Source organism: Portunus trituberculatus, chromosome 11, assembly GCF_017591435.1.
Source record: "Portunus trituberculatus isolate SZX2019 chromosome 11, ASM1759143v1, whole genome shotgun sequence".
In the NCBI taxonomy this organism is placed as follows: domain Eukaryota; kingdom Metazoa; phylum Arthropoda; class Malacostraca; order Decapoda; family Portunidae; genus Portunus; species Portunus trituberculatus.
Window position 1 is genome coordinate 5,453,166 of NC_059265.1, and position 27,421 is coordinate 5,480,586.

General features: G+C 41.0%; 1 protein-coding gene across 7 annotated transcripts in view; it reads right to left on the reverse strand.

The window, feature by feature from the left end:
- The window catches only part of LOC123502368 (membrane metallo-endopeptidase-like 1), an 83,908-nt gene that overhangs the window by 9,634 nt on the left and 46,853 nt on the right, over positions 1–27,421 (reverse strand). For all 7 annotated transcript variants that reach the window (XR_006673981.1, XM_045251541.1, XM_045251540.1 and 4 more), the window contains exons 9-15: positions 19,581–19,776; positions 16,474–16,632; positions 15,974–16,071; positions 14,793–14,857; positions 11,572–11,691; positions 8,044–8,171; positions 7,192–7,273 (exon numbers count right to left, since the gene is read on the reverse strand). Coding sequence is in view for 6 of the 7 variants with exons in the window: in XM_045251541.1 (XP_045107476.1) it covers positions 7,192–7,273; positions 8,044–8,171; positions 11,572–11,691; positions 14,793–14,857; positions 15,974–16,071; positions 16,474–16,632; positions 19,581–19,776 (848 nt within the window). In the remaining variant the exon portion in view is untranslated. The remainder of the gene's footprint in view (positions 1–7,191; positions 7,274–8,043; positions 8,172–11,571; positions 11,692–14,792; positions 14,858–15,973; positions 16,072–16,473; positions 16,633–19,580; positions 19,777–27,421) is intronic.

Consider the following 27,421-nt stretch of genomic DNA (forward strand, 5'->3'; position numbering starts at 1 on the left):
CAGATATATTCCATCAGCCCAACCATCTCTTTCCTGTATTACATCTATCACCCTCGAATAGTAACATATCAGGTTTGTCGTGCATGAACGCCCTTTTCTAAAACCAAATTGACACTCACAAAGTATGTCATTTTCTCCAAGAAGTCTGTCCATCTATTCTTCACCACCCTCTCACACATCTTAGCTACCACACTTGTAAGTGACACTGGTCTATAGTTCAATGGGTCTCTCTTGTTACCTGATTTATAAATTGGGACAATGTTAGCTCTTTTCCAGTCTTGGGGCACTACACCTTCCCTTAATGAGGCATCAATTACTTCACAAACTTTTTCTGCCAGTTGCTCCTGCATTCTCTTAAAATCCATCCTGATACCCCATCAGGTCCCACAGCTTTTCTCACTTCTAGACTCCCCATCATATTCTTGATCTCCTCCACAGTTACTTGAAACTCCTTCATAATCCCTTTCTGTTCCATTACCAGTGGCTTGTCAAAAGCAGTCTCCTTTGTGAATACCTTCCGAAAGCATCCATTCATAGCCTCTGCCATTTCCCTGGGATCCTCACTGCAAACTCCATTTACTTCTAAACTTTCAATACTTTCTCTATTTTTGATGTTGTTGTTCACATGTCTGTAAAAAAGCCTTGGTTGGTCTTTACATTTATCAATTATATCCTTTTCTTGTTTCTTTCTTTCTTCTCTTCTAATCAACACATATTCATTTCTTGCTCTTTTGTAACTTTCCCACTGCTTAATCCGTCTTTTCCTTCTCCACCTTTTCCATGCATCCTCTTTTCTTGTTCTAGCCTTTTCACATCTATCGTTAAACCAGTCCTGCTTTCCAACTTCTCTATGTTGTCTTATTGGTACAAATTTTTCTCACCTTCTTTGTATATTTTTATAAATTCCTTCCACTTTTCATTTGCTCCTTAGCACTCTTGAATTTCATCCAATTTGTCTCTTGAAAGAATTTCCTTAGGTTTCCAAAATCTGTCTTGGCATAATTCCATCTTCCCACTTTATATTCTTCATTTCTTCTAGATTTCTCTTCATCTATCACCTTGAACTCCAAAACTGCATGATCACTCTTTGCTAAAGGGCACTCCACCCTCATCTCCTCAATGACCATTGGCTCTGTACTAAAGACCAAGTCCAGTCTTGACGATGCTCCTCTCCTCCAAACCTAGTATCTTCTTTGACCCACTGAGTTAACACATTTTCCATTGCCAGTGTCAATAGTGTATTTCCCATGTTGTCTCTGATCCTCCATTGACCAGTCCTCCCAACACACCTCTTTACAATTAAAATCTCCCATCATTATAGTTCGTTCACAGCCACCCAACATTTCTTCCAGACATGTTCCTGTATCTCTTATCATTTCTTCATATTCCTGTACTGACCATGCATTTGTCTTAGGTGGTACGTACACCACTATGTAGTGCCTCTTTTTTCCTTCATTAGTTTCTGCTCTGATCTTTAGCACTTCTGCCTTTCCCATACCTTCTTTCACTTGATCCACCTTTATATCTTTTTTAACCAGCAACATCACTCCTCCTCCCATCTTACCTACTCTATTTCTTTTCCAAACATTATATTTCCCTTCTCCAACCATTATATTTCCCTTCTCCAACCATCATCACGTCTTCTCCCTCTCTCAGTTTTGTTTCAGTAAGACCCACAATATCTGGGTTCTTATTCCTCAAGTAATCGTTGAGTTCTAAAATCCCCGATATCACTCCATTTATGTTGGAATACATTACATTCCGCTCACGTAATGTGTGTGTGTGTGTGTGTGTGTGTGTGTGTGTGTGTGTGTGTGTGTGTGTGTGTGTGTGTGTGTGTGTGTGTGTGTATTTACCTATTTGTATTTACCTAGTTGTAGTTTTACAGGGCCTGGGCTTTATGCTCGTGTGGTCCCGTCTCCATATCTACACTTATCCAATTTTTCTTTAAAACTATGTACACTCTTTGCTGACACCACTTCCTCACTCAAACTGTTCCAAGTCTCAACACATCTTTGCAGGAAACTAAATTTTTTAACATCTCTCAGACATCGTCCCTTCCTTAGTTTCTTACTATGCGATCTTGTGCTTCTAAAGTCATATTCTTCTCTCAGGATCAGTTTCTCATTATCCACTTCATCCATTCCGTTAATCAATTTATAAACTTGTATCAGATCCCCTCTCTCTTCTCTGCTCCAAGGTTGGTAGATCCATTGCCTTTAGTCTCTCCTCATATGTCATCCCTTTAAATTCTGGAACCATTCTTGTAGCCATTTTTGTAGTCTCTAATTTTCTTATGTGTTTCTTTTATGGGGAGTCCACACAACTCCTGCATATTCCAATCTAGGTCTTATTTTAGTACTTATCAATTTCTTCATCATTTCCTTGTCCATATAGTGAAATGCTACTCCAATATTCCTTAGCAAATTATACGTCTCTCTGAAAATTCTATCAATATGGCTTACTGGTTGATTATTTTCTTCCATTGTCACTCCCAAGTCCTTTTCCTTTTTTACTTTTTCTAGTTCTACTCCATCTCCCATCTTATAGATTCCCACTGGTCGTCTTTCACTTTTTCCCATTTCCATGACATGGCTTTTGTCCACATTGAATTCCATCTCCCATTTTTTGCTCCATTTCCAGATCTTGTTTAAGTCTTCCTGTAGTATTTCACAATCCTCTTTTTGTTTAATGACTCTGCACAGTTTCGCATCGTCCGCAAACAGATTTATGTAGCTGTTCACTCCCTTTGGCATGTCATTTACATATACGAGAAAAATTATTGGTGCCAACACTGACCCGTGGCACTCCGCTGTCTACTGTTCTCCACTTGGACTTCATATCTTTAACTATCGTCCTTATTTCTCTCCCCCTTAAGTAATTCTTCATCCATCTCAATGTGCTTCCTTTTAAGCCACCCTTCTCCTCTAACTTCCATAGTAATCTTTCATGTGGCACTTTATCAAAAGCCTTTTTTAGATCTAAATAAATACAGTCAACCCATCCTCTCTCTCTTGTACTTTATCAACTATTCTAGAGTAGAAACTCAATAAATTTGTCACACATGACCGACCTTTTCTAAAACCAAATTGGCTATTTGATAATATTTTGTTGTCTTCAAGAAACTCAATCCATTGCTTCTTTATTACTTTTTCACACATCTTGCATATTACACTAGTTAGTGATACCGGTCTGTAATTTAAAGGTTCTTCCTTCCTTCCGCTCTTATATATGGGAACCACCTCAGCTCTTTTCCACTCCACTGGCACTGTTCCATTTTCTATTGAGCATTTTATGATGTTGTATATTGGACTTGCTAGTTCTTCCCTACATTCTTTCAGTATTTTGCCTGAGACTTCATCCGGTCCCATTGCCTTTTCCTCATCCAATTCCGTCATCAACTTTTTTATTTCAAGCTTGGTTACTTTAATCTCTTTCATATGGACAGTCTCTCTATTACCCTGTGGTCTTTCAAATTTGGATTCCTTAGTGAAGACCTCATGAAGTTTACTATTTAACAGTTCTTCCACCATTCCGTTTTCTCTTTTTAACCTTTCTATTGTTTCTTTTTGTCTTATTTTTTCATTTATGAATCTGTAGAACAATTTTGGTTGTTCCTTACATTTTTCGACAATGTCCTTTTCATAGTTTTTTTCTTCTTCCTTTCTCACCTTAGCATATTCATTTCTTGCTGTTTTGAAGTTTTCCTTATTTTCTGGATTTCTGTTTCTTCTCCACCTTTTCCATGCTCCATCTCGTTTCTCCTTTGCCCTAGCACATCTTGCATTAAACCAATCTTTCTTTCCTTCTTCTTTAGGTCTATATTTCGGAACATATTCCCTGACCCCAGTTTTGTATATTTCCAAAAATAAGTTATATTTCTCTTGAACCGTTAATGAGTTTTCCATCTCCTCCCAGTTTACATTTTTAAAATAGTTCTTGAGATTCTCAATATCAGCCTTTCTGTAATTTAATCGGTCTCCTTTGTATGATTCATCTCTATCTTCCTTTCCTTCTTCTATATCCATCTCTAATATTACATGGTCACTCTTTCCCAATGGGCACTTGTATCTTATATCATCGTTAATTGGTATATCCCTTGTAAAAACTAGGTCTAATCTTGCCGGCTCATCGTTTCCTCTGAATCTTGTGTTTTCCTTTACTCTTTGGACCATCAAATTATCTATCATTAGGTTCAGGAATCTATCTCCCAGGCATCTTCCCCATACCACTTTCATAATTTTCCCAGTCTACCTCCTTACAGTTGAAATCTCCTACCAATATCACTTTTCTCCTTTCCTTAATGATTCTTGTAAGACTCCTTATTGTGTCATCTATCATGTCTCTATATTCTTGGTTAGTCCATGAGTTTGTTTTGGTGGCACATATGTTCCAATGATTGTTAACTCCTTTTGTTAATATGCATCTTAACATACAGTATTTCTGATTTTCCTTCCCAAACTCCACTTGATTTACCACTATCTCCTTCCTTAACATCATCATGACTCCTCCTCCTCCTTTACCCACTCTGTCTCTCCTCCATATATTATACCTTTTATCTATGTCTATTTTATTGCCTCATTTAACTTTGTTTCCACCAGGCATACAATATCTGGTTCTTCTTTCTTTATGTAATCTCTTAATTCTAATTTACTAGATAAAATCCCATCTATGTTTGTATACATCATTTTTAATCTCTTGTTCTTATCATTTTTAGTTAAACTTGCTCCATTCTTTTCTCTTCTTTCTCTTTTATATACCATTTCCTTATCCTGTCTCCTATAATTCTCCAAAAATGCCTTCTTCTCCTCCTCTGACCTTTCATTATTTTTTCTCTTGCTTCTGCCACCAGTTCATTGTGTCTCTTCCTTTCCTCCTCGTTTCTATTTTTCTTTATATATATATCTTTGCAACCTTCTGTTTCTCTGAGTTTCGTTTTTCTATATAGTACTTCTTCTGCTGCTGCTTGTGATTTTAGTAATATCTTAATTGGTCTCACTGTTCCTTCTTGATATGGTCCCATTCTATGGATTTCTTCTACTTCCTCTTCTAAGTTCTGTCTATCCTCGTCATTCAGATGTTTTAGTAGGTCTTTTACTGATTTCATTTCGTCTTTTTCCCTTCTTGGTCTATATTTAACATTTTTTCTTTCAGTCCAAAAATAATTACACTCTTCTTTTTTCCGCAATTTCTCTTACTAAATTTTCTTTTTCTTGAGGACTCCTATCATTTTGCTTGTCATATTTTCATCTCTTTCTTTTAACTGTTCTTGAAATACTTCTTGAAATGATTCCTTGTCTTTCTTATCTTGGATTCTCCATGCTTGTACTTCTTTTTTAATCACGTCTTGTACTGTTTCTTCTTCTTTGTTAACTAGATTTTTAGCTTTTCTTTTTCTTTCTCGGCTTTACCGAGTCCTTCTTCCATCAATTTCTAGTAGTTCGCTATTTGGACTTTTAATTCTTCATTTTCGGTTCTTAGCCTAGTTTCATTTTCTTCCACTCTTTTTATCCTTTCTTTCAATTTCTGGAGCTCTTTATCCTGTTCTTCATTCTCTTTCATTCCCATACTCTCCTTTATCAATTTATCTAATTTACGTTTGATAGTCAAGACTCTATCAAATAGTGAAGTTTGCGCCGTATCAAAGCCTTCAAATTCTCTTTCTCCCTCACCAACATTGTCATCATCAGCTTTCATTCTTTCCCTTGTCACATACCTGCATTTAGATGGAATATCTTTCTCACTCATTATTATTTAACACTGTATTCATGAAAAAAAATGAGTCCACACTTATCGCCCAGGCCATTGTAAACCCAAACAAAGGTAGTGAAGATCAGCTGATTCTCAGGAGCGACGGTATTGCGTCCTTCCTCTACCACGTCTCGTGTGTATTTACCTAGTTGTAGTTTTACAGGGCCTGGGCTTTATGCTCGTGTGGTCCCGTCTCCATATCTACACTTATCCAATTTTTCTTTAAAACTATGTACACTCTTTGCTGATACCACTTCCTCACTCAAACTGTTCCAAGTCTCAACACATCTTTGCGGGAAACTAAATTTTTTAACATCTCTCAGACATCGTCCCTTCCTTAGTTTCTTACTATGCGATCTTGTGCTTCTAAAGTCATATTCTTCTCTCAGGATCAGTTTCTCATTATCCACTTCATCCATTCCGTTAATCAATTTATAAACTTGTATCAGATCCCTCTCTCTTCTCTGCTCCAAGGTTGGTAGATCCATTGCCTTTAGTCTCTCCTCATATGCCATCCCTTTAAATTCTGGAACCATTCTTGTAGCCATTTTTGTAGTCTCTAATTTTCTTATGTGTTTCTTTTATGGGAGTCCACACAACTCCTGCATATTCCAATCTAGGTCTTATTTTAGTACTTATCAATTTCTTCATCATTTCCTTGTCCATATAGTGAAATGCTACTCCAATATTCCTTAGCAAATTATACGTCTCTCTGAAAATTCTATCAATATGGCTAACCGGTTGATTATTTTCTTCCATTGTCACTCCCAGGTCCTTTTCCTTTTTTACTTTTTCTAGTTCTACTCCATCTCCCATCTTATAGATTCCCACTGGTCGTCTTTCACTTTTTCCCATTTCCATGACATGGCTTTTGTCCACATTGAATTCCATCTCCCATTTTTTGCTCCATTTCCAGATCTTGTTTAAGTCTTCCTGTAGTATTTCACAATCCTCTTTTTGTTTAATGACTCTGCACAGTTTCGCATCGTCCGCAAACAGATTTATGTAGCTGTTCACTCCCTCTGGCATGTCATTTATATATACGAGAAAAAGTATTGGTGCCAATACTGACCCCTGTGGCACTCCGCTGTCTACTGTTCTCCACTTGGACTTCATATCTTTAACTATCGTCCTTATTTCTCTTCCCATTAAATAATTCTTCATCCATCTCAATGTGCTTCCTTTTAAGTGTGTGTGTGTGTGTGTGTGTGTGTGTGTGTGTGTGTGTGTGTGTGTGTGAGTGATTGAAGTGTCCAAATTGACGTGACAAAACAAATATAAAATTCATTTGTTTGCTAATCAATGTATTTAGTAGGTATTAAAGATTCTCACCATTACAATTTAATAATTTTGATGGCTAATATTTTGAGAGAGAGAGAGAGAGAGAGAGAGAGAGAGAGAGAGAGAGAGAGAGAGAGAGAGAGTTAAACGATGACTTACGGTTCCTGTTGATGTAAGCATGCCATGCCAAGTCAATTCCCTTCGTGTCGGCCCAAATTTCATTGAGTGTCAGGTCAGTCATCTGTTACCAAGACAAGGTTAATCTTGGCTGGAGCAACTTTAAGATACATTAAAAATACAAGAGAAATAATTAACACATTGTTATGCATGGGTTTATCCCTTTTGAAGTTAATCAAGGAGAAGACTGGGAGTGAAATGAGGGAACAGAATTATGTTAGAACTGCAAAGATGGAAAGTTATGAAGTAAAATGTGAGACACAGAAACAACTGGAGGAGACTTGTAGGTGGCACCAACCAAACACCAAATGGAGATGACGACAGGGGTACCTGACAGAGGTCTTTCAGTGGTGTAGAGGACATAACAAGGGTGATATGAGGGGAAGCTCTAAAAGCTATTGTGAGGTGAGGAGCAGTACAAGATATCATGGGATCAAGCCTAGACTGGACTCTCAAACTGAAGGGTGGATGAATGGAATACACTCAGTAAGAGGGGAGGTTTTAAGACATTTATCCCTTTCTTTGGATCTGGACCTGCAAGGGGACAGTCAACTAACTTTTTTTTTTTTTTTCATGCTGCCCTTGGCTATTTATCACCTCTCACATAAGGAAAAAAACTAATGTTGTTAGTGGTGGGTTTTGAGGGGGTTTTAAAAGATAAAACAGATGTAAGGATGGTGGTGAAAGGCTTTAATAGGTAGGTTTGTTTTGGTGAGGGACTTCCATGTGTAGACAAGGTGCAAGCAACACAAACAACTTTTTAAGGAAAGAAGAGGAAGTGAGAGTGAGGGAAGAATGTGTCACAGCTTTTATCAGCAGCTATGTTTGACTTACATTATAGTTTGCTGTGAGACCTTTGTGGTTTGTGTAGCTTCTTGGACCAATATAACTGTTCTTGAGGTTTTTGTGCAGTGTTGCCATATCCCTTAAACTTTTTTGGCCAGATACAGTGTAGGCTTTTCCTGAAATAAAAAAATGAGAAAAGACAAAAGTTTTTATACATCTGTGATTTTTAGTTTAAATTTTTCTTTGAATTTCTATTTGCTTGAGGTTTATTGAGCGTAGTTTGTTATTATGGTAGTACTGATAGTATGAAGGGTCACTGGCCTAGGAGATACTAAACTTATGAAAAAGATGTTCGTATTCAGAAATGCTTTGATTTCTCACAATGGCTACTTTCCCTGGGCACATAGATGATTAGTGTGCATTTCAAGAGTATTTCTTCAAATAATAATATAAAAATCTTGTCACTCTGCCTGTAGAACCATAAAAACACCAAAGAAAACTAGTGTAAATTTAGATAAAGCCTTTTGAAATAGTGGAGGTGAAACATAGAAGTGTTTGAGAATACAAGCCTGAGTGAGATACAAGTTTGTAAATAAGAAATTCAGGGAAATAATTCAGTTAGAGAAAAGAATCTTCACTAACTCACCTCTCACTCATCATCACTGCCAGTCATCACCAGTCACTCATCACTGCCAGTCATCACCACTGCCAGTCATCACCAATCACTCATCACCACTGCCAGTCATCACCAATCACTCATCATCCCTGCCAGCCATCACCAGTCACTCATCATCCCTGCCAGTCATCACCAGTCACTCATCACTGCCAGTCATCACCAGTCACTCATCACCACTGCCAGTCATCACCAGTCACTCATCACCACTGCCAGTCATCACCAATCACTCATCATCCCTGCCAGTCATCACCAGTCACTCATCATCCCTGCCAGTCATCACCAGTCACTCATCACCACTGCCAGTCATCACCAGTCACTCATCATCCCTGCCAGTCATCACTGCCAGTCATCACCAGTCACTCATCACTGCCAGTCATCACCAGTCACTCATCATTTCTGCCAGTCATCACCAGTCACTCATCACCCTGCCAGTCATCACCAGTCTCTCATCACTGCCAGTCATCACCAGTCACTCATCACCCCTGCCAGTCATCACCCGTCACTCATCATCCCTACCAGTCATCACCAGTCACTCATCACTGCCAGTCATCACCAGTCACTCATCACCACTACCAGTGATCACCAGTCACTCATCATCACTGCTAGTCATCACCCTGCCAGTCATCCCCCATCACTCATCACTGCCAGTCATCACCAGTCACTCATCACTGCCAGTCATCAGTCACTCATCATCACTGCCAGTCATCACCAGTCACTCATCATCCCTGCCAGTCATCACCAGTCACTCATCATCCCTGCCAGTCATCACCAGTCACTCATCATCCCTGCCAGTCATCACCAGTCACTCATCATCCCTGCCAGTCATCACCAGTCACTCATCACCACTGCCAGTCATCACCAGTCACTCATCACTGCCAGTCATCACCAGTCACTCATCACTACTGCCAGTCATCACCAGTCACTCATCATCCCTGCCAGTCATCACCAGTCACTCATCATCCCTGCCAGTCATCACCAGTCACTCATCACCACTGCCAGTCTTCACCAGTCACTCATCACTGCCAGTCATCACCAGTCACTCATCACCACTGCCAGTCATCACCAGTCACTTATCACCACTGCCAGTCATCACCAGTCACTCATCATCCCTGCCAGTCATCACCAGTCACTCATCATCTACTGCCAGTCATCACCAGTCACTCATCATCCCTGCCAGTCATCACCAGTCACTCATCACTGCCAGTCATCACCAGTCACTCATCACCACTGCCAGTCATCACCAGTCACTCATCACTGCCAGTCATCACCAGTCACTCATCACCACTGCCAGTCATCACCAGTCACTTATCACCACTGCCAGTCATCACCAGTCACTCATCATCCCTGCCAGTCATCACCAGTCACTCATCATCCCTGCCAGTCATCACCAGTCACTCATCATCCCTGCCAGTTATCACCCTGCCAGTCATCACTGTCAGTCATCACCAGTCACTCATCACTGCCAGTCATCACCAGTCACTCATCATCACTGCCAGTCATCACCAGTCACTCATCATTCCTGCCAGTCATCACCAGTCACTCATCACCCTGCCAGTCATCACCAGTCACTCATCACTGCCAGTCATCACCAGTCACTCATCACCCCTGCCAGTCATCACCAGTCACTCATCATCCCTACCAGTCATCACCAGTCACTCATCACTGCCAGTCATCACCAGTCACTCATCACCACTGCCAGTGATCACCAGTCACTCATCATCACTGCTAGTCATCACCCTGCCAGTCATCCCCCGTCACTCATCACTGCCAGTCATCACCAGTCACTCATCACTACCAGTCATCACCAGTCACTCATCACCACTGCCAGTGATCACCAGTCACTCATCATCACTGCTAGTCATCACCCTGCCAGTCATCCACCGTCACTCATCACTGCCAGTCATCAGTCACTCATCATCACTGCCAGTCATCACCACACTCATCACCCTGCCAGTCATCACCAGTCACTCATCACCCTGCCAGTCATCACCAGTCACTCATCACCTTGCCAGTCATCACCAGTCACTCATCCCTGCTAGTCATCACCAGTCACTCATCACTGCTAGCCATCACCCTGCCAGTCATCATCAGTCAATCATCATCACTGCTAGTCATCATCAGTCACTCATTACCCTGACAGTCATCACCAGTCACTCATCACTGCCAGTCATCACCAGTCACTCAACATCACTGCCAGTCATCACCAGTCACTCATCATCACTGCCAGTCAAATCATCATCCCTGCCAGTCATCACCAATCACTCATCATCCCTGCCAGTCATCACCAATCACTCATCACCCTGCCAGTCATCACCAGTCACTCATCACCCTGCCAGTCATCACCAGTTACTCATCACCCTGCCAGTCATCACCAGTCACTCATCATCCCTGCCAGTCATCACCAATCACTCATCACCCTGCCAGTCATCACCAGTCATTCATCACCCTGCCAGTCATCACCAGTCTTTCATCATCCCTGCCAGTCATCACCCTACCAGTCACTTCCAGTCACTCATCACTACCAGTCATCATCAGTCACTCGTCATCAATGCCAGTCATCACCAGTCACTCATCATCCCTGCCAGTCATCATCAGTCACTCATCATCCCTGCCAGCCATCACCAGTCACTCATCATCCCTGCCATTCATCACCAGTCACTCATCATCACTGCCAGTCATCACCAGTCACTCATCACCCTGCCAGTCATCACCAGTCACTCATCATCACTGCCGGTCATCACCAGTCACTCACCACCCTGCCAGTCATCACCAATCACTCATCACCCTGCCAGTCATCACCAGTTACTCATCACACTGCCAGTCATCACCAGTCACTCATTCCTGCCAGTCATCATCAGTCACTCATCATCCCTGCCAGTCATCACCAGCCAGTCACTCACCTGAGGTATCATAGCCATGCCACAAGAGGTGACTGATTCGGTAACCCACGGTGGCGTACTGGAGGTATTCTGGCATCTTGTTGAGTGTGTGGAAGGGTTCCTGTGCAGCGTATGGGATCACTGCAGGAGGGTGAACACACGGACATTATATTGTGTCAGAGTGTAACACAGAAACATGATACACTGCAAGAATATGACACAGAAGCATGATACACTATAAGAATATGACACAAATTTGCTACACTGTAAGAATAAGGCACAAACATGATACACTTTAAGAATATGACTCAGCATGACACACTGTAAGAATATGACACAAACATGATACACTTTAAGAATATGACTCAGCATGACACACTGTAAGAATATGACACAAACTTGCCACACTGTAAGAATATGACACAGAAACATGATACACTTTAAGAATATGACACAGGAATATTATGTTGTGTAAAAATATGACAATGAAACTTGATACACTGTAAGGATGTGACACTGGCACATCATTGAGAAAAGGGAACATTGGAACATGATAATACTGAATCCTTCAGTACTGGGATGCATTTTTAATGTGAAATTTAAGTATTATTAAACAATTTTATTTACTTTATGATGGGTCTGTGGAGGTCAGAAGATTAATGTCTAGATTCTTCACTCTTGTAATCCCCACAAAAAATTCTGAAGCTGTGTATAATCACCATGTAGTAAATATATTAAATAAAAGGAAATAAAAAAAATGTTCTGGTACTCAATGGGTTTAGGATATGACACAGAAGCATGATACACTGATACACTGTAACAATATGACATGAGAACATCATTGAGTGTACACTGAGTATGATGGGAACATATTAAAGATGTGAGGTGGCAACACAATACAAGAACATAGCTTGGGAACATGATGTAGCATGAGAACCTGGAAATATATCCTTGTGTAAGAAGACAGCAACATAGCATGGCATAAAATCAAAGAAACATGATATAGTATAAGCTAAGAACACAAATATTATATAAGAACAGAAGAGAGGAACGTAACAGTCATAAGTACACCACATAACAAGAAAGGATCCTCCAAATTTTAAAAGAAGTACAGTGGTACCTCTTGGTAAGAAAACTTCTGTATACGAAAATTTCTTTTTATGAAATGATATGCAAAGGTTTTTACGCTTCATATTATGAAAAACTGCTCGGCATACAAAAGATACGAGACAAAACTCAATATTCCCGCGTGCAGAAAATTTTGAAATTCGTGCCATTTAGAAACTGAAAAAAATAAATAGATAGAAAAATGAAATAGTAATAATAATTTTAAGTGTTTCGTAAAGTTTAAGTATTAATTTTTCCTGCCATTTTCTATATTTTCTACCGTTTGCCCTCCTCCTCTGTGGCCACTTTTGCTTTGGGGCATCGTTTCACTCAAGTGAGGTAAGGTTCCACATTTTCATATCATTTTTGTATTATTACTTTTCATTTATTATTGCATTATGTTCTATTATCTACAGTTTTACAGGTATTAACGGTTAGGTTAGGTATATTGAATGATTAAAATGTATTTGGCTCTTATTTCATTCTGGTTTTACCCTTATTATAAAATCTAATGTGGTGTTTTCGTAGGGCTTGGAATGAATTAGGCGATTTACATGTAAAACGTGACTCATTACACGAAAAAAAATCATGATACGAAAGCCACTCCAGAATTAATTAATTTTGTATATCAAGGTACCACTGTATCTTGAAACTGCCAATGTGTACAGTTGAAATTAACCCCTTCAGTACCACCATGCAATTCCATATTCATTTTGCTTCCTGTTTGGTGATATAATACAGCTTCAGAAACTTATGTGGGTATTAAAATAGTGGAGACTGTGGCCATTCATTTTCTAACCTCCATAATGCAAATAAAATTGTCTAATCATACCCAAAGCTCATGGTAAAAAAAACGTCTAAGTACTGAAGGAGTTTAAAGCAAGAGAAAATACAGAAGCAGGATGACACATGCAACATGATGTTAGAAAGACATGAATGACAAGGCTGTATTACTCAGAGAGTATCTATCAAATGAAGAAATAAAAGGGAAGATAGGAGTGCAATGCATTATGAAATTGATAAGAAGATGGAAAATTAGTCAATGGTTTTATTGTCTTGGTAAGAAGAAAATGACTGGAAACTAATTAAGAGCTGAGAAAACTATTTGAAAGAAAACAAAGAATGAGATGAATGGATCGGCAGGATTGTGTTCAGAATGTAAAGAATGAAAACAAAAGAAAACCACTTCAAACAAATGAAAACAACATGAAGCAAATTGAAAGAACTAGACTGGATTTGCATAACTTCCCATACTAATGAAAAGGCCAGAAGGGAAGAGACAGAAGACTGGAAGGGAAAATAATCAGAGAAGATGATGGTATTGTACTGGATGGTGGTATTGGACAGAAATAACCAGAGGAGACCCATTTGTGATGCAAGAGTTAACCAGTACTCTCAATCATTTACCACTATTCTGTCCACCTCTGATGCAAGAGTTAACCAGTACTCTCAGTCATTTACCACTATTCTGTCCACCTCTGATGCAAGAGTTAACCAGTACTCTCAATCATTTACCACTATTCTGTCCACTTCCGATGCAAGAGTTAACCAGTACCCTCAATCATTTGCCAGTATTTTGTCCACCTCCGATGCAAGAGTTAACCAGTACTCTCAATCATTCATCACTATTCTGTCCACTTCCAATGCAAGAGTTAACCAGTACTTTCATTTACTCGCCACTATTCTGTCCACCTCTCTGATGTAAGAGTGAACCAGTGTTCTCAATCATTTATACCTTTCTCTGGTACACTTTGGAACTCCTTGCCAAGCTGCTTCTGTATTTCCAAGAGTGAGGTTAAGAAATGTATCCCTTTCTTTTGACAAACACTCAGGACTAGCAACTAAGTGAGCCTTTTTCTTTTTGTTTTATGTTGCCCTTGGCCAGCCTTTCCCTCTTATATGAAACAAAACAAACAGCAACAGTGAGCCCTTGCTATAATGAACTATTTGACACAACAATACAAAGCAAAGTGAAAATGAATGCAATGTTTGTTCTGGAGAATCTAGAGGCTTATTCATTCATCTTTCAGCGACCAAGAGAATTTGTAGTATTCTCTCACTGACACACACACAACTTAAGCAAGCAAAGGTTTACACTGTACACTGTGAGACTATTACACTGCTGCCACACTTACTGATTCTGTTGAGTGGGTAGCTGTAGAAACCAGATGGGTCATAGGGACGTGCAAACACCCTGTAACTGAAGAAGAAATGAAACTTTAGTGATAACGGTCCATCCATCCATCCACCTCACACACTCCTCATAGATACACACTGTTCAGAGATAGGTAGATAGATATTGACCACAAAAATAATAGTATTACAAACAATGCATCTATCACATCCAACTGTCCAGGCCATCCTATCAAGTCTTCATCCATCCATCCATCCATCCTACCCTCACACTCCAGCCATCCCAACACTCCACTACATTGTCACTCTAACCTAACTAGAGGTGAGGTGAGGTGAGGTTGCACAATTTTTGTTAAGGTTATGGTGGATTTCATTATTGAATTAATCTAATTTACATAAGGTTACACTACTTTTAGTTGTTATGTCAGGTTATATTTCATTAGTTAGGTTAAGCTACTGTGTTTGATTAGGTTAGGGTAAGTTCACTTAAGTTATATTAGTTATATTAATCCCTTCAGTACCAAGGCACACTTTGATATTTATTGTGGTTACCATTTTGTCAATTTGATACAGCTTCAGAAACATATGTTGGAATTAGAATAGTAACTAAAGACTGTCAGTTAATCATTTGACCTCCATAGACCCTTCTTATTGCAAATATATTTGTCAAATCATACACATCTCATCAACTCAACTCCTCTGACTGACTGTCTTCAGACTCTATCTCACTGCCGGAATGTTGCATTTCTTACTATATTTTATTGCTATTTTCATGCTAATTGCTCATTTGATCTTGCTAACTGTATGCCTCCCCTCCTCCTATGGGCTTGTGCTGCAAGGCCTTCTTCTTTCTCTCACACTTATTCTGTCCAACTCTCTAATACAAGAGTTAACCAGTACTCTCAATCATTCATACCTTTCTTTATAAGCTCTGGAACTCTCTGCTTGCTTTTGTATTTCCATCTTCCTATGATTTCAGATTTGACTTCTTGTAAGAAGGTTTCAAGACATCTGTCTCTGACTTTTGGATAACTTATTATCTTTAAGGGAATTAACAATCCAGTGGACCTTTTTTTCCATTATTTGTTGCCCTTGACGAGCTTCCTCTCTTGCATTAAAAAAGGAAAATAAGATGAAAATACATCTCAGTATTGAAGGGGTCAAGTTACGTTAGATGACTTACTTATAAGATGGGCCTTCATCATAGAACTTCTTGGTGAGAGTGCTGCGATGGGCAAGGAGCACCAGGCTGTTGTGTAGGAAGTCACCATTCAGGCTGACCTGTTGATCAGAGCCCCATTAAGCTATTGACAGACTGGAATGGGAATCTGTCTGTCTCTTGAATACTGAAATGAGAATCCATCAGTCTTGAAGATTCTAGATTGCCTTTCATAAGTCAGAACCAAGTGGAGTGGGAATCTGTTAGTCTTGGAAAATGAAGATCATTGTTTAGTCAAAATGCATAAACATTTTAGTGTGTGAGGTGTCTCAATGCTCTTTTTGAAACACTAGACTGTTGAGAGGAAAAAGTTGAATATTATCATGTGTAAAGGATTTGGGAGTGAAGGTGCTGGTTAACTCTTGCTTCAGTGAAGTGGACAGAATGAATCAGAAATCTTTAAGTTGCTATTGTGAGTGACTTGGGCAGTTTGATTACATTATAAGAGTAACAATATTCCTTACCTGCTCCATGCTACTTGTGGATATGTCTTCATTTACTTTGTTGAGTTTAACCACATTGTCCATCATGTCTTTCAGCTTGTCCTGGAGGTCTTCCTTTCTAGTACTGTTCTCCATCAACCTCAGTGCTTCCCTCTTGATGTTCTCTGCAATCGTGTCAATCTGGAAGCATTTCATGGGTTGGTTAGTTGGGCACAGCTGGGGTCCAGGAAATATAGAGAAATCTGTCTGATCATTTTCTAAAGCTTCCTTCTTATACCTTTTTATTTCTTTTCTTTTCTAAGTTTGATTTTATGAAGCTTAAACCCATTCGTTAGTTTTTGTTCTGTCCTGGTCATTGATTCTTTGAATTTTGCTTGTATCACTCTTGTTCTATCCCCTGCACCACTGTGTCACCCTTGTTCTATCCTCAGCACCACTGTGTCACCCTTGTTGTATCCCCTGCACCACTGTGTCACCCTTGTTCTATCCCCTGCACCACTGTGTCACCCTTATTCTATCCCTGCACCACTGTGTCACGCTTGTTCTATCCCCTGCACCACTGTGTCACCCTTGTTCTATCCCCTGCACCACTGTGTCACCCTTGTTCTATCCCCTGCACCACTGTGTCACCCTTGTTCTATCCCCTGCACCACTGTGTCACCCTTGTTCTATCCCCTGCACCACTGTATCACCCTTGTTATATCCCCTGCACCACTGTATCACCCTTGTTCTATCCCCTGCACCACTGTATCACCCTTGTTCTATTCCCTGCACCACTGTATCACCCTTGTTCTATCCCCTGCACCACTGAATCACCCTTGTTCTATCCCCTGCACCACTGTATCACCCTTGTTCTATCCCCTGCACCACTGTATCACCCTTGTTCTATCCCCTGCACCACTGTATCACCCTTGTTCTATCCCCTGCACCACTGTTGCACCATTGTTCTATCCCCTGCACCACTGTGGCACCCTTGTTCTATCCCTTGCACCACTGTATCACCCTTATTCTATCCCCTGCACCACTGTATCACCCTTGTTCTATCCCCTGCACCACTGTGGCACCCTTGTTCTATCCCCTGCATCACTGTATCACCCTTGTTCTATCCCCTGCACCACTGTATCACCCTTATTCTATCCCCTGCACCACTGTGTCACCCTTGTTCTATCCCCTGCAGCATTGTGACACCATTGTTCCATCCCCTGCACCACTGTGGCACCCTTGTTCTATCCCCTGCACCACTGTATCACCCTTGTTCTATCCCCTGCACCACTGTGTCACCCTTGTTCTATCCCCTGCAGCATTGTGGCACCATTGTTCCATCTCCTGCACTACTGTGGCACCCTTGTTCTATCCCCTGCACCACTGTATCACCCTTGTTCTATCCCCTGCACCACTGTGGCACCATTGTTCTATCCCCTGCACCACTGTGGCATCCTTGTTCTATCCCCTGCACCACTGTATCACCCTTGTTCTATCCCCTGCGCCACTGTATCACCCTTGTTCTATCCCCTGCACCACTGTATCACCCTTGTTCTATCCCCTGCACCACTGTGGCACCCTTGTTCTATCCCCTGCACCACTGTATCACCCTTGTTCTATCCCCTGCACCACTGTATCACCCTTGTTCTATCCCCTGCACCACTGTGGCACCCTTGTTCTATCCCCTGCACCACTGTGTCACCCTTGTTCTATCCTCTGCACCACTGTATCACCCTTGTTCTATCCCCTGCACCACTGTGTCACCCTTGTTCTATCCCCTGCACCACTGTATCACTCTTGTTCTATCCCCTGCACCACTGTGTCACCCTTGTTCTATCCCCTGCACCACTGTGTCACCCTTGTTCTATCCCCTGCACCACTGTGTCACCCTTGTTCTATCCCCTGCACCACTGTGTCACCCTTGTTCTATCCCCTGCACCACTGTATCACCCTTGTTCTATCCCCTGCACCACTGTATCACCCTTGTTCTATCCCCTGCACCACTGTATCACCCTTGTTCTATCCCCTGCACCACTGTATCACCCTTGTTCTATCCCCTGCACCACTGTATCACCCTTGTTCTATCCCCTGCACCACTGTATCACTCTTGTTCTATCCCCTGCACCACTGTGGCACCATTGTTCTATCCCCTGCACCACTGTGGCACCCTTGTTCTATCCCTTGCACCACTGTATCACCCTTGTTCTATCCCCTGCACCACTGTATCACCCTTGTTCTATCCCCTGCACCACTGTATCACCCTTATTGTATCCCCTGCACCACTGTGTCACCCTTGTTCTATCCCCTGCAGCATTGTGACACCATTGTTCCATCCCCTGCACCACTGTGGCACCCTTGTTCTATCCCCTGCACCACTGTATCACCCTTGTTCTATCCACTGCACCACTGTGTCACCCTTGTTCTATCCCCTGCAGCATTGTGGCAACATTGTTCCATCCCCTGCACCACTGTGGCACCCTTGTTCTATCCCCTGCACCACTGTATCACCCTTGTTCTATCCCCTGCACCACTGTGTCACCATTGTTCTATCCCCTGCAGCATTGTGGCAACATTGTTCCATCCCCTGCACCACTGTGGCACCCTTGTTCTATCCCCTGCACCACTGTGTCACCCTTGTACTATCCTCTGCACCACTGTATCACCCTTGTTCTATCCCCTGCACCACTGTGTCACCCTTGTTCTATCCCCTGCACCACTGTGTCACCCTTGTTCTATCCCCTGCACCACTGTGTCACCCTTGTTCTATCCCCTGCACCACTGTGTCACCCTTGTTCTATCCCCTGCACCACTGTATCACCCTTGTTATATCCCCTGCACCACTGTATCACCCTTGTTCTATCCCCTGCACCACTGTGTCACCCTTGTTCTATCCCCTGCACCACTGTGTCACCCTTGTTCTATCCCCTGCACCACTGTGGCACCCTTGTTCTATCCCCTGCACCACTGTGTCACCCTTGTTCTATCCCCTGCACCACTGTATCACTCTTGTTCTATCCCCTGCACCACTGTATCACTCTTGTTCTATCCCCTGCACCACTGTGGCACCCTTGTTCTATCCTCTGCACCAATTCAAGTCCTTTAGATAGCATGGTGATGACACAAGCTACAAAACACAATGTTGTAACCTGTGCATTGCGAGCTTTGATGTCTGGAGCCACAGCCTGCAGGTAGAGATAGGAGGCGGTGTCTTCCATGAGGGCAATGGCAGCATTGAGACAGTACTCTGGATTCCCCACACTGGTCTCCACCGGCTTTACAAAGTCTGTGTAGATACGCTCGGCCCACAACAGCACCAGGATGTTGTTCATTTCTTGTTGGCTTCTAGATTAGATTATGTTTGGTTTGATTACCTTAGTTTAATTGGAGTTCAGTTACATAATGGTTTGGTTAAGTTAACAGTGGCATTGTTGAGAAGCAGAGGTCTTGTTTTGTATTCAGCTCTTAATTTGGTTTGTATTCAGAAAAGCTTTGTTCTATCATTACCACTATTTTCAAAGGCCACAGAGATGATTAACTGTATTTTCAAGTGTTTGTTCTGTTTATGTGAGTGATAGATGAAAAACTGAAAATAAGTAAGCATGTTTCAGTGGGGGACTGTCACATATAGACCTGGTGATTTCCTGCAGCTTATCATGTTTCTTCATGTTCTTGTAAGAGACAAAAGTGAATGACTGGAAAACTCATTAATGAAGTTGTAAGTGGCAAGTCAATAGGGAGCTTTGAAAGATGCTCAGACATCATCATGGATGGTCAGGTAAGGCACTGCAACATGTAGACTTTGTGGCTTCCCATACCATACATTACAGCATGTGTGGTCAAACAAAGATTCATGCAAACCAAAAATGTTAGTAAATTAGACAGAGAAAGTTAACAAACAATGCCAAATGATATTGTTAGCATTTTGTTTTCTCCCTGTAGGTGTGCAACTGTGCATATGCATGGCAGAGTGGCTTTTCTTAAACAGCCTCTTATTTTGTGTTTTAAATATGAATTATTTTGGGTTCATACACTACGCAGTTGTATAAGATTGTAAAGCTCTTCAATGTGGTTTTTGCACTGAGAAGTTTGGCCACCCTTACTTTAGAGTGATGGATGAATGGAATAGACTGTTTAAATTGTAAATGTTGAGTCAACAGGGAACTTTAAAAGAAGACTATTTTTATGGATGGGATTGATGGGTGTTTCAGAGTGCAGTGTGTGTGTGTGTGTGTGTGTGTGTGTGTGTGTGTGTGTGTGTGTGTGTGTGTGTGTGTGTGTGTGTGTGTGTGTATTTACCTAGTTGTATTTACCTAGTTGTAGTTTTACAGGGCCTGGGCTTTATGCTTGTGTGGTCCCGTCTCCATATCTACACTTATCCAATTTTTCTTTAAAACTATGTGCACTCTTTGCTGATACCACTTCCTCACTCAAACTGTTCCAAGTCTCAACACATCTTTGCGGGAAACTAAATTTTTTAACATCTCTCAGACATCGTCCCTTCCTTAGTTTCTTACTATGCGATCTTGTGCTTCTAAAGTCATATTCTTCTCTCAGGATTAGTTTCTCATTATCCACTTCATCCATTCCGTTAATCAATTTATAAACTTGTATCAGGTCTCCCCTCTCTCTTCTCTTTTCCAGGGTTGGTAGATCCATTGCCTTTAGTCTCTCTTCATATGTCATCCCTTTAAATTCTGGAACCATTCTTGTAGCCATTTTTGTACTTTCTCTAATTTCCTTATGTGTTTCTTTTAGTTGGGAGTCCACACAACTCCTGCATATTCCAATCTAGGTCTTATCATAGTACTTATCAATTTCTTCATCATTTCCTTGTCCATATAGTGAAATGCTACTCCAATATTCCTTAGCAAATTATACGTCTCTCTGAAAATTCTATCAATATGGCTAACCAGTTGATTATTTTCTTCCATTGTCACTCCCAAGTCCTTTTCCTTTTTACTTTTTCTAGTCTACTCCATCTCCCATCTTATAGATTCCCACTGGTCGTCTTTCACTTTTTCCCATTTCCATGACATGGCTTTTGTCCACATTGAATTCCATCTCCCATTTTTTGCTCCATTTCCAGATCTTGTTTAAGTCTTCCTGTAGTATTTCACAATCCTCTTTTGTTTAATGACTCTGCACAGTTTCGCATCGTCCGCAAACAGATTTATGTAGCTGTTCACTCCTCTGGCATGTCATTATATATACGAGAAAAGTATTGGTGCCAATACTGACCCTGTGGCACTCCGCTGTCTACTGTTCTCCACTTGGACTTCATATCTTTAACTATCGTCCTTATTTCTCTCCCCCTTAAGTAATTCTTCATCCATCTCAATGTGCTTCCTTTTAAGCCACCCTTCTCCTCTAACTTCCATAGTAATCTTTCATGTGGCACTTTATCAAAAGCCTTTTTTAAATCTAAATAAATACAGTCAACCCATCCTCTCTCTTGTCTTTTTATTACTTTTTCACATACCTTGCACAATATACTAGTCAACGATACTGGTCTATAATTTAAAGGTTCTTCCTTCTACTACCATTCTTATATATAGGCACAATGTCAGCTCTTTTCCACTCTTTCGACTAATCCTGTTTTATGGAAGTGTCACAATATCAAATATTGGGTTCAACAATTGATCCTTACATTCATTTAGCAACCTGCCCAGATATGCCATCAGGCCCCATTTCAGTTTATTAATATCCAGATTGCTTATAATTTTCCTTACATCATCCTTATTAACCATAATGTCCTGCATTTGCTTTATTTCCGTAAGCCTTCCTCCCATAAAATGCTCCTGTGTGTATTTACCTAGTTGTATTTACCTAGTTGTAGTTTTACAGGGCCTGGGCTTTATGCTCGTGTGGCCCCGTCTCCATATCTACACTTATCCAATCTTACTTTAAAAGTGTGCACACTCGTTGCAGACACTACTTCTTCATCTAAACTGTTCCACGTCTCAATACATCTCTGGAAACTATATTTTTAATATCTCTCAGACATCTTCCTTTCTCAGCTTTTTACTATGCGATCTTGTGCTTCAGATGTCATATTCTTCTCTCAGGATCAGTTTCTCATTATCCACTTGGTCCATTCCGTTGATCAATTTATAGACTTGTATCAGGTCTCTCTCTCCCTTCTTTGTTCCAAGGTTGGTAGATCCATAGCCTTTAGTCTCTCCTCATATGTCATCCCTTCAAGTTCTGGGACCATTCTTGTAGCCATTTTTTGTAGCCTCTCCAATTTTCTTATGTGTTTCTTTTTATGAGGGGTCCACACTACTCCTGCATATTCCAATCTGGGTCTTATTATAGTATTTATCAATTTCTTCATCATTTCTTTGTCCATGTAGTGAAATGCTACTCCAATATTCCTTAGCAAATTATATGTTTCTCTAAAATTCTATCAATATGGCTTACTGGTTGATTGTTTTCTTCCATCGTCACTCCTAAGTCCTTTTCCTTTTGACTTTCTCCAGTTCTACTCCATCTCCCATCTTATAGATTCCCACAGGTCGTCTTTCACTCTTTCCCATTTCCATGACATGGCTTTTGTTCACATTGAATTCCATTTCCCACTTCTTACTCCATTCCCAGATCTTATTTAGGTCTTCTTGCAGTATTTCACAATCCTCCTTTTGCTTTATAACTCTGCACAGTTTCGTATCATCCGCAAACAAATTTATGTAGCTGTTCACTCCTTCTGGCATGTCGTTAATATAAATGAGGAAAAGTATTGGTGCCAATACTGACCCCTGTGGCACTCCGCTTTCTACTGCTCTCCACTTGACTTCATATCTTTAACTACCGTCCTTATTTCTCTCCCCCTCAAATAATTTTCTATCCATCTCAATGTGCTTCCTTTTAAGCCACCCTTCTCCTCTAACTTCCACAGTAATCTTGCATGTGGCACTTTGTCAAACGCCTTTTTTAAATCCAAATAGATGCAGTCAACCCATCCTCTCTCTCTTGTACTCTATCAACTATTCTAGAATAGAAACTCAATAAATTAGTTACACAAGACCATCCTTTTCTAAAACCAAATTGGCTATTTGATATTAATTTGTTGTCTTCAAGGAACTCGATCCATTGTTTCTTTATTATTCTTTCACACATCTTGCATATTACACTAGTTAGTGATACCGGTCTGTAATTTAAAGGTTCTTCTTCCTTCCACTCTTATATATGGGAACCACCTCAGCTCTTTTCCATTCTACTGGCACTGTTCCATTTTCTATTGAGCATTTTATGATGTTGTATATAGGACTTGCTAGTTCTTCCCTACATTCTTTCAGTATTCTGCCTGAGACTTCATCCGGTCCCATTGCCTTCTCTTCATCCAGTTCCTTCATTAACTCTTTTATTTCAAGCTTGGTTACTTTAATCTCTTTCATATAGATTGTCTCTATTACCCTGTGGCCTCTCAAATTTGGATTCTTTAGTAAAGACCTCCTGGAATTTTTATTTAATAGTTCTGCCATACTTTTTGGGTCTTCCACCATCTTGTTCTCTCCTTTTAACCTTTCTATTGTTTCTTTTGCCTAATTTTTCCATTTATGAATCTATAGAACAATTTTGGTTGCTCCTTACATTTTTCGACAATATCTTTTCAAGTTCTTTTCCTCTTCCTTCCTCACCTTAACATATTCATTTCTCGCTGCCTTGAAGTTTTCCTTGTTTGTTGGATTCTATTTCTCCTCCACCTTTCCATGCTCCATCTCTTTTCTCCTTTGCCCTAGCACACCTTGCATTAAACCAATCTTTCTTTCCTTCTTCTTTTGGTCTATATTTTGGGACATATTCCTGACTCCTGTTTTGTATATTTCCAAAAATAAGTTATATTTGTCTTGCATTGTCTCTGAGTTTTCCATCTCCTCCCAGTCTACGTTTTTAAAATAGTTCTTGAGATTCTCAATATCAGCCTTTCTGTAATTTAATCGGTCTCCTTTGTATGAATCGTCTAGGCAGTGCTGCAGACTGAGTGATTCCCCTGTGTCCTCTCTTCCCGGTTCCCTTTGTGGTCTCATTTATACAATTGAGCAGCTGCAGCCTGCCCTCTAAAGACAACTTCTACTACTTCCTACACTACACTACAACACCTTACACTTTTACACTCTTCAAATCAAAATTTAATAATGGCTTCACCACCTGCCTCGGAGTCCCCCTCTGGGGAGGGGACCATAAATGTCCCCAGGTCGGACTGCCCCTCTGCTGTCGACCTTGGGTGTCTTGACACTTCATCTAATACTTTCACTATCAATTTCTGCAACATTCGTGGCCTTCGTTCTAATTTTCAATCTGTGGAACACCACCTCTCCTCTACTAAACCTCATCTTCTCTTCCTAACTGAAACACAGTTGTCTGTGACTACTGACAGCAGCCCTTTTCTGTTCCCTCCTACTTGCTCTATCCTCATTTTCAATCCAAAGCTGGATGTTGCGCATACGTGCGTAACGACACCACTTGCTCTCGTGCCCACAATCTTGAATCTTCAGAATTTTCTACCATCTGGCTAAGACTTCAATGTCACTCTCTAACTAAATTCATCTGTGCTGTATACCTCTCACCTAATTCCTCTGACTATGTAAAATTCTTTGACTATTTGACTTCCAAGGTGGAGCACATCTTATCTCACTTTCCTTTGCTGAGATCTCCATTTTAGATTTCAATGTTCACCACCAGCTTTGGCTTTCATCTTCTTTCACTGACCAACCTGGTGAACAAACCTTCAACTTTGCTATCCTTCATGACCTAGAGCAGCTAGTGCAGTTCCCTACCCGTATTCCTGACCGCCTTGGAGACACGCCCAACATTCTTGATCTTTTCCTAACCTCCAACCCTTCTGCTTACTCTGTTAAACTTTCCTCTCCGTTGGGCTCCTCCGACCACAATCTAATTTCCGTTACCTGTTCTATCACTCCAGTGCAGCCTCAGGACCCGCCTAAGCGGAGGTGCTTCTGGCATTTTAACTCTGCTAAGTGGGAGGAACTAAGGCAGTACTATTCTGATTTCCTTGGGATGATTATTGTTTTCATGTCAGAGATCCTTCTCTTTGTGCCGAGCGCATAACAGAGGTGATTATCTCTGGCATGGAGCTATACATTCCTCATACTTTCTCTAACCCTAAAGCTAAAAAGCCTTGGTTTAACTCTGCTTGTTCTCGTGCTGTCAATGATAGAGAGGCGGCTCACAAACGGTTCCGTAGCCATCCAACTGCTGAAACTCATGCCCTATATATTTCTGCCCGTAATCATGCCAAATCTATTCTCCAACTTACTAAAACTCTTTCATCAATAGAAAATGTCAAAGTCTTTCCAATTCTAACTCCTCTCGAGATTTCTGGCATCTAGCCAATAATATCTCTAACAACTTTACTTCTTCGTCTTTCCTCCTTTACTTCATCCAGATGGCTCTACAGCTGTCTCTTCTTTTTCTAAAGCTGAACTCTTCGCTCAAACCTTTGCTACCAACTCAACTTTGGATGATTCTGGGCATATTCCTCCTACTCCTCCACCCTCTGACTACTTCATCCCTAAAATTAAAATTCTTTATAAAGACGTTTTCCTGGCCCTCTCTGGCCTTGATTCTCGGAAGGCTTACGGTCCGGATGGAGTCCCTCCTGTTGTTCTCAAAACTGTGCTTCCGAACTCGCTCACTGCCTGGTCAAACTCTTTCATCTGTGTCTCTACTTCTATTTATCCTTCTTGCTGGAAGTTTGCTCACATTCAACCTGTCCCTAAAAAGGTGACCACTCCAATCCTTCTAACTACCGCCCTATAGCTTTGATTTCCTGCCTTTCTAAAGCCTTTGAGTCTATCCTTAATAGGAAGATAATGAGGCATCTATCAGCTCACAACCTTCTCTCTGATTGCCAGTATGGTTTCCGTAAAGGCAGATCTACTGGTGATCTTCTTACTTTCCTAACTGAATCTTGGTCATCCTCTTTAGGGACTTCGGTGAAACCTTTGCTGTCGGCCTTGACATATCGAAAGCCTTCGATAGAGTCTGGCACAAATCTTTAATTTCTAAACTACCCTCCTACGGATTCTATCCTTCTCTGTACCTTCATCTCCAGTTTCCTTTCCGATCGTTCTATTGCTGCTGTAGTAGACGGTCACTGTTCTTCCCTAAAACTATCAACAGTGGTGTTCCACAGGGTTCTGTCCTATCACCCACTCTCTTTCTATTATTCATCAATGATCTCCTAAATCTGACTCAATGCCCTATCCACTCCTATGCTGATGATACCACCTTGCATTATTCAACAGCGTTCAACAGACGCCCAACCCAACAACAATTAAATGACTCAAGGCGAGATGCTATAGGACGCCTAACTTCTGATCTTTCACTTGTTTCTGATTGGGGCAGAGAAAACCTGGTTTTGTTCAATGCCTCAAAACTCAATTTCTACAACTATCTACTCGACATAACCTTCCAGACAACTATCCTCTCTTCTTCAATAACACTCAACTTCCCTCTCCTCTACATTAAACACACTCGGTCTATCCTTCACTAAAAATCTAAACTGGAAATTTCACATCTCTACTCTTGCTAAATCAGCTTCCAAGAAGTTAGGTGTCCTATGGCGTCTTCGTCCATTTTTCTCCCTCCCAGCTGCTTGCTCTGTACAGGGCCTTATCCGCCCGTGTATGGAGTATGGCTCTCATGTCTGGGGATCCACACACAGCTTTACTAAACAAGGTGGAATCTAAAGCTTTTCGTCTTATCAACTCTTCTCCTCTAACTGACTGTCTTGATTCTTTAAGTCACCGCCGCAATGTTGCATCTTTATCTGTCTTCTACCGCTGTTTTCATGCTGTCTGCTCTTCTGAACTTGCTAACTGCATGCCTTCCCCTCCTGCGGCCTCGCTGCACAAGACTCTCTACTTCTTCTCATCCCTATTCTGTCCATCTTCCTAATGCAAGAGTTAACCAGTATCTTCACTCCTTCATTCCCTACACTGGTAAACTCTGGAACTCTCTACCT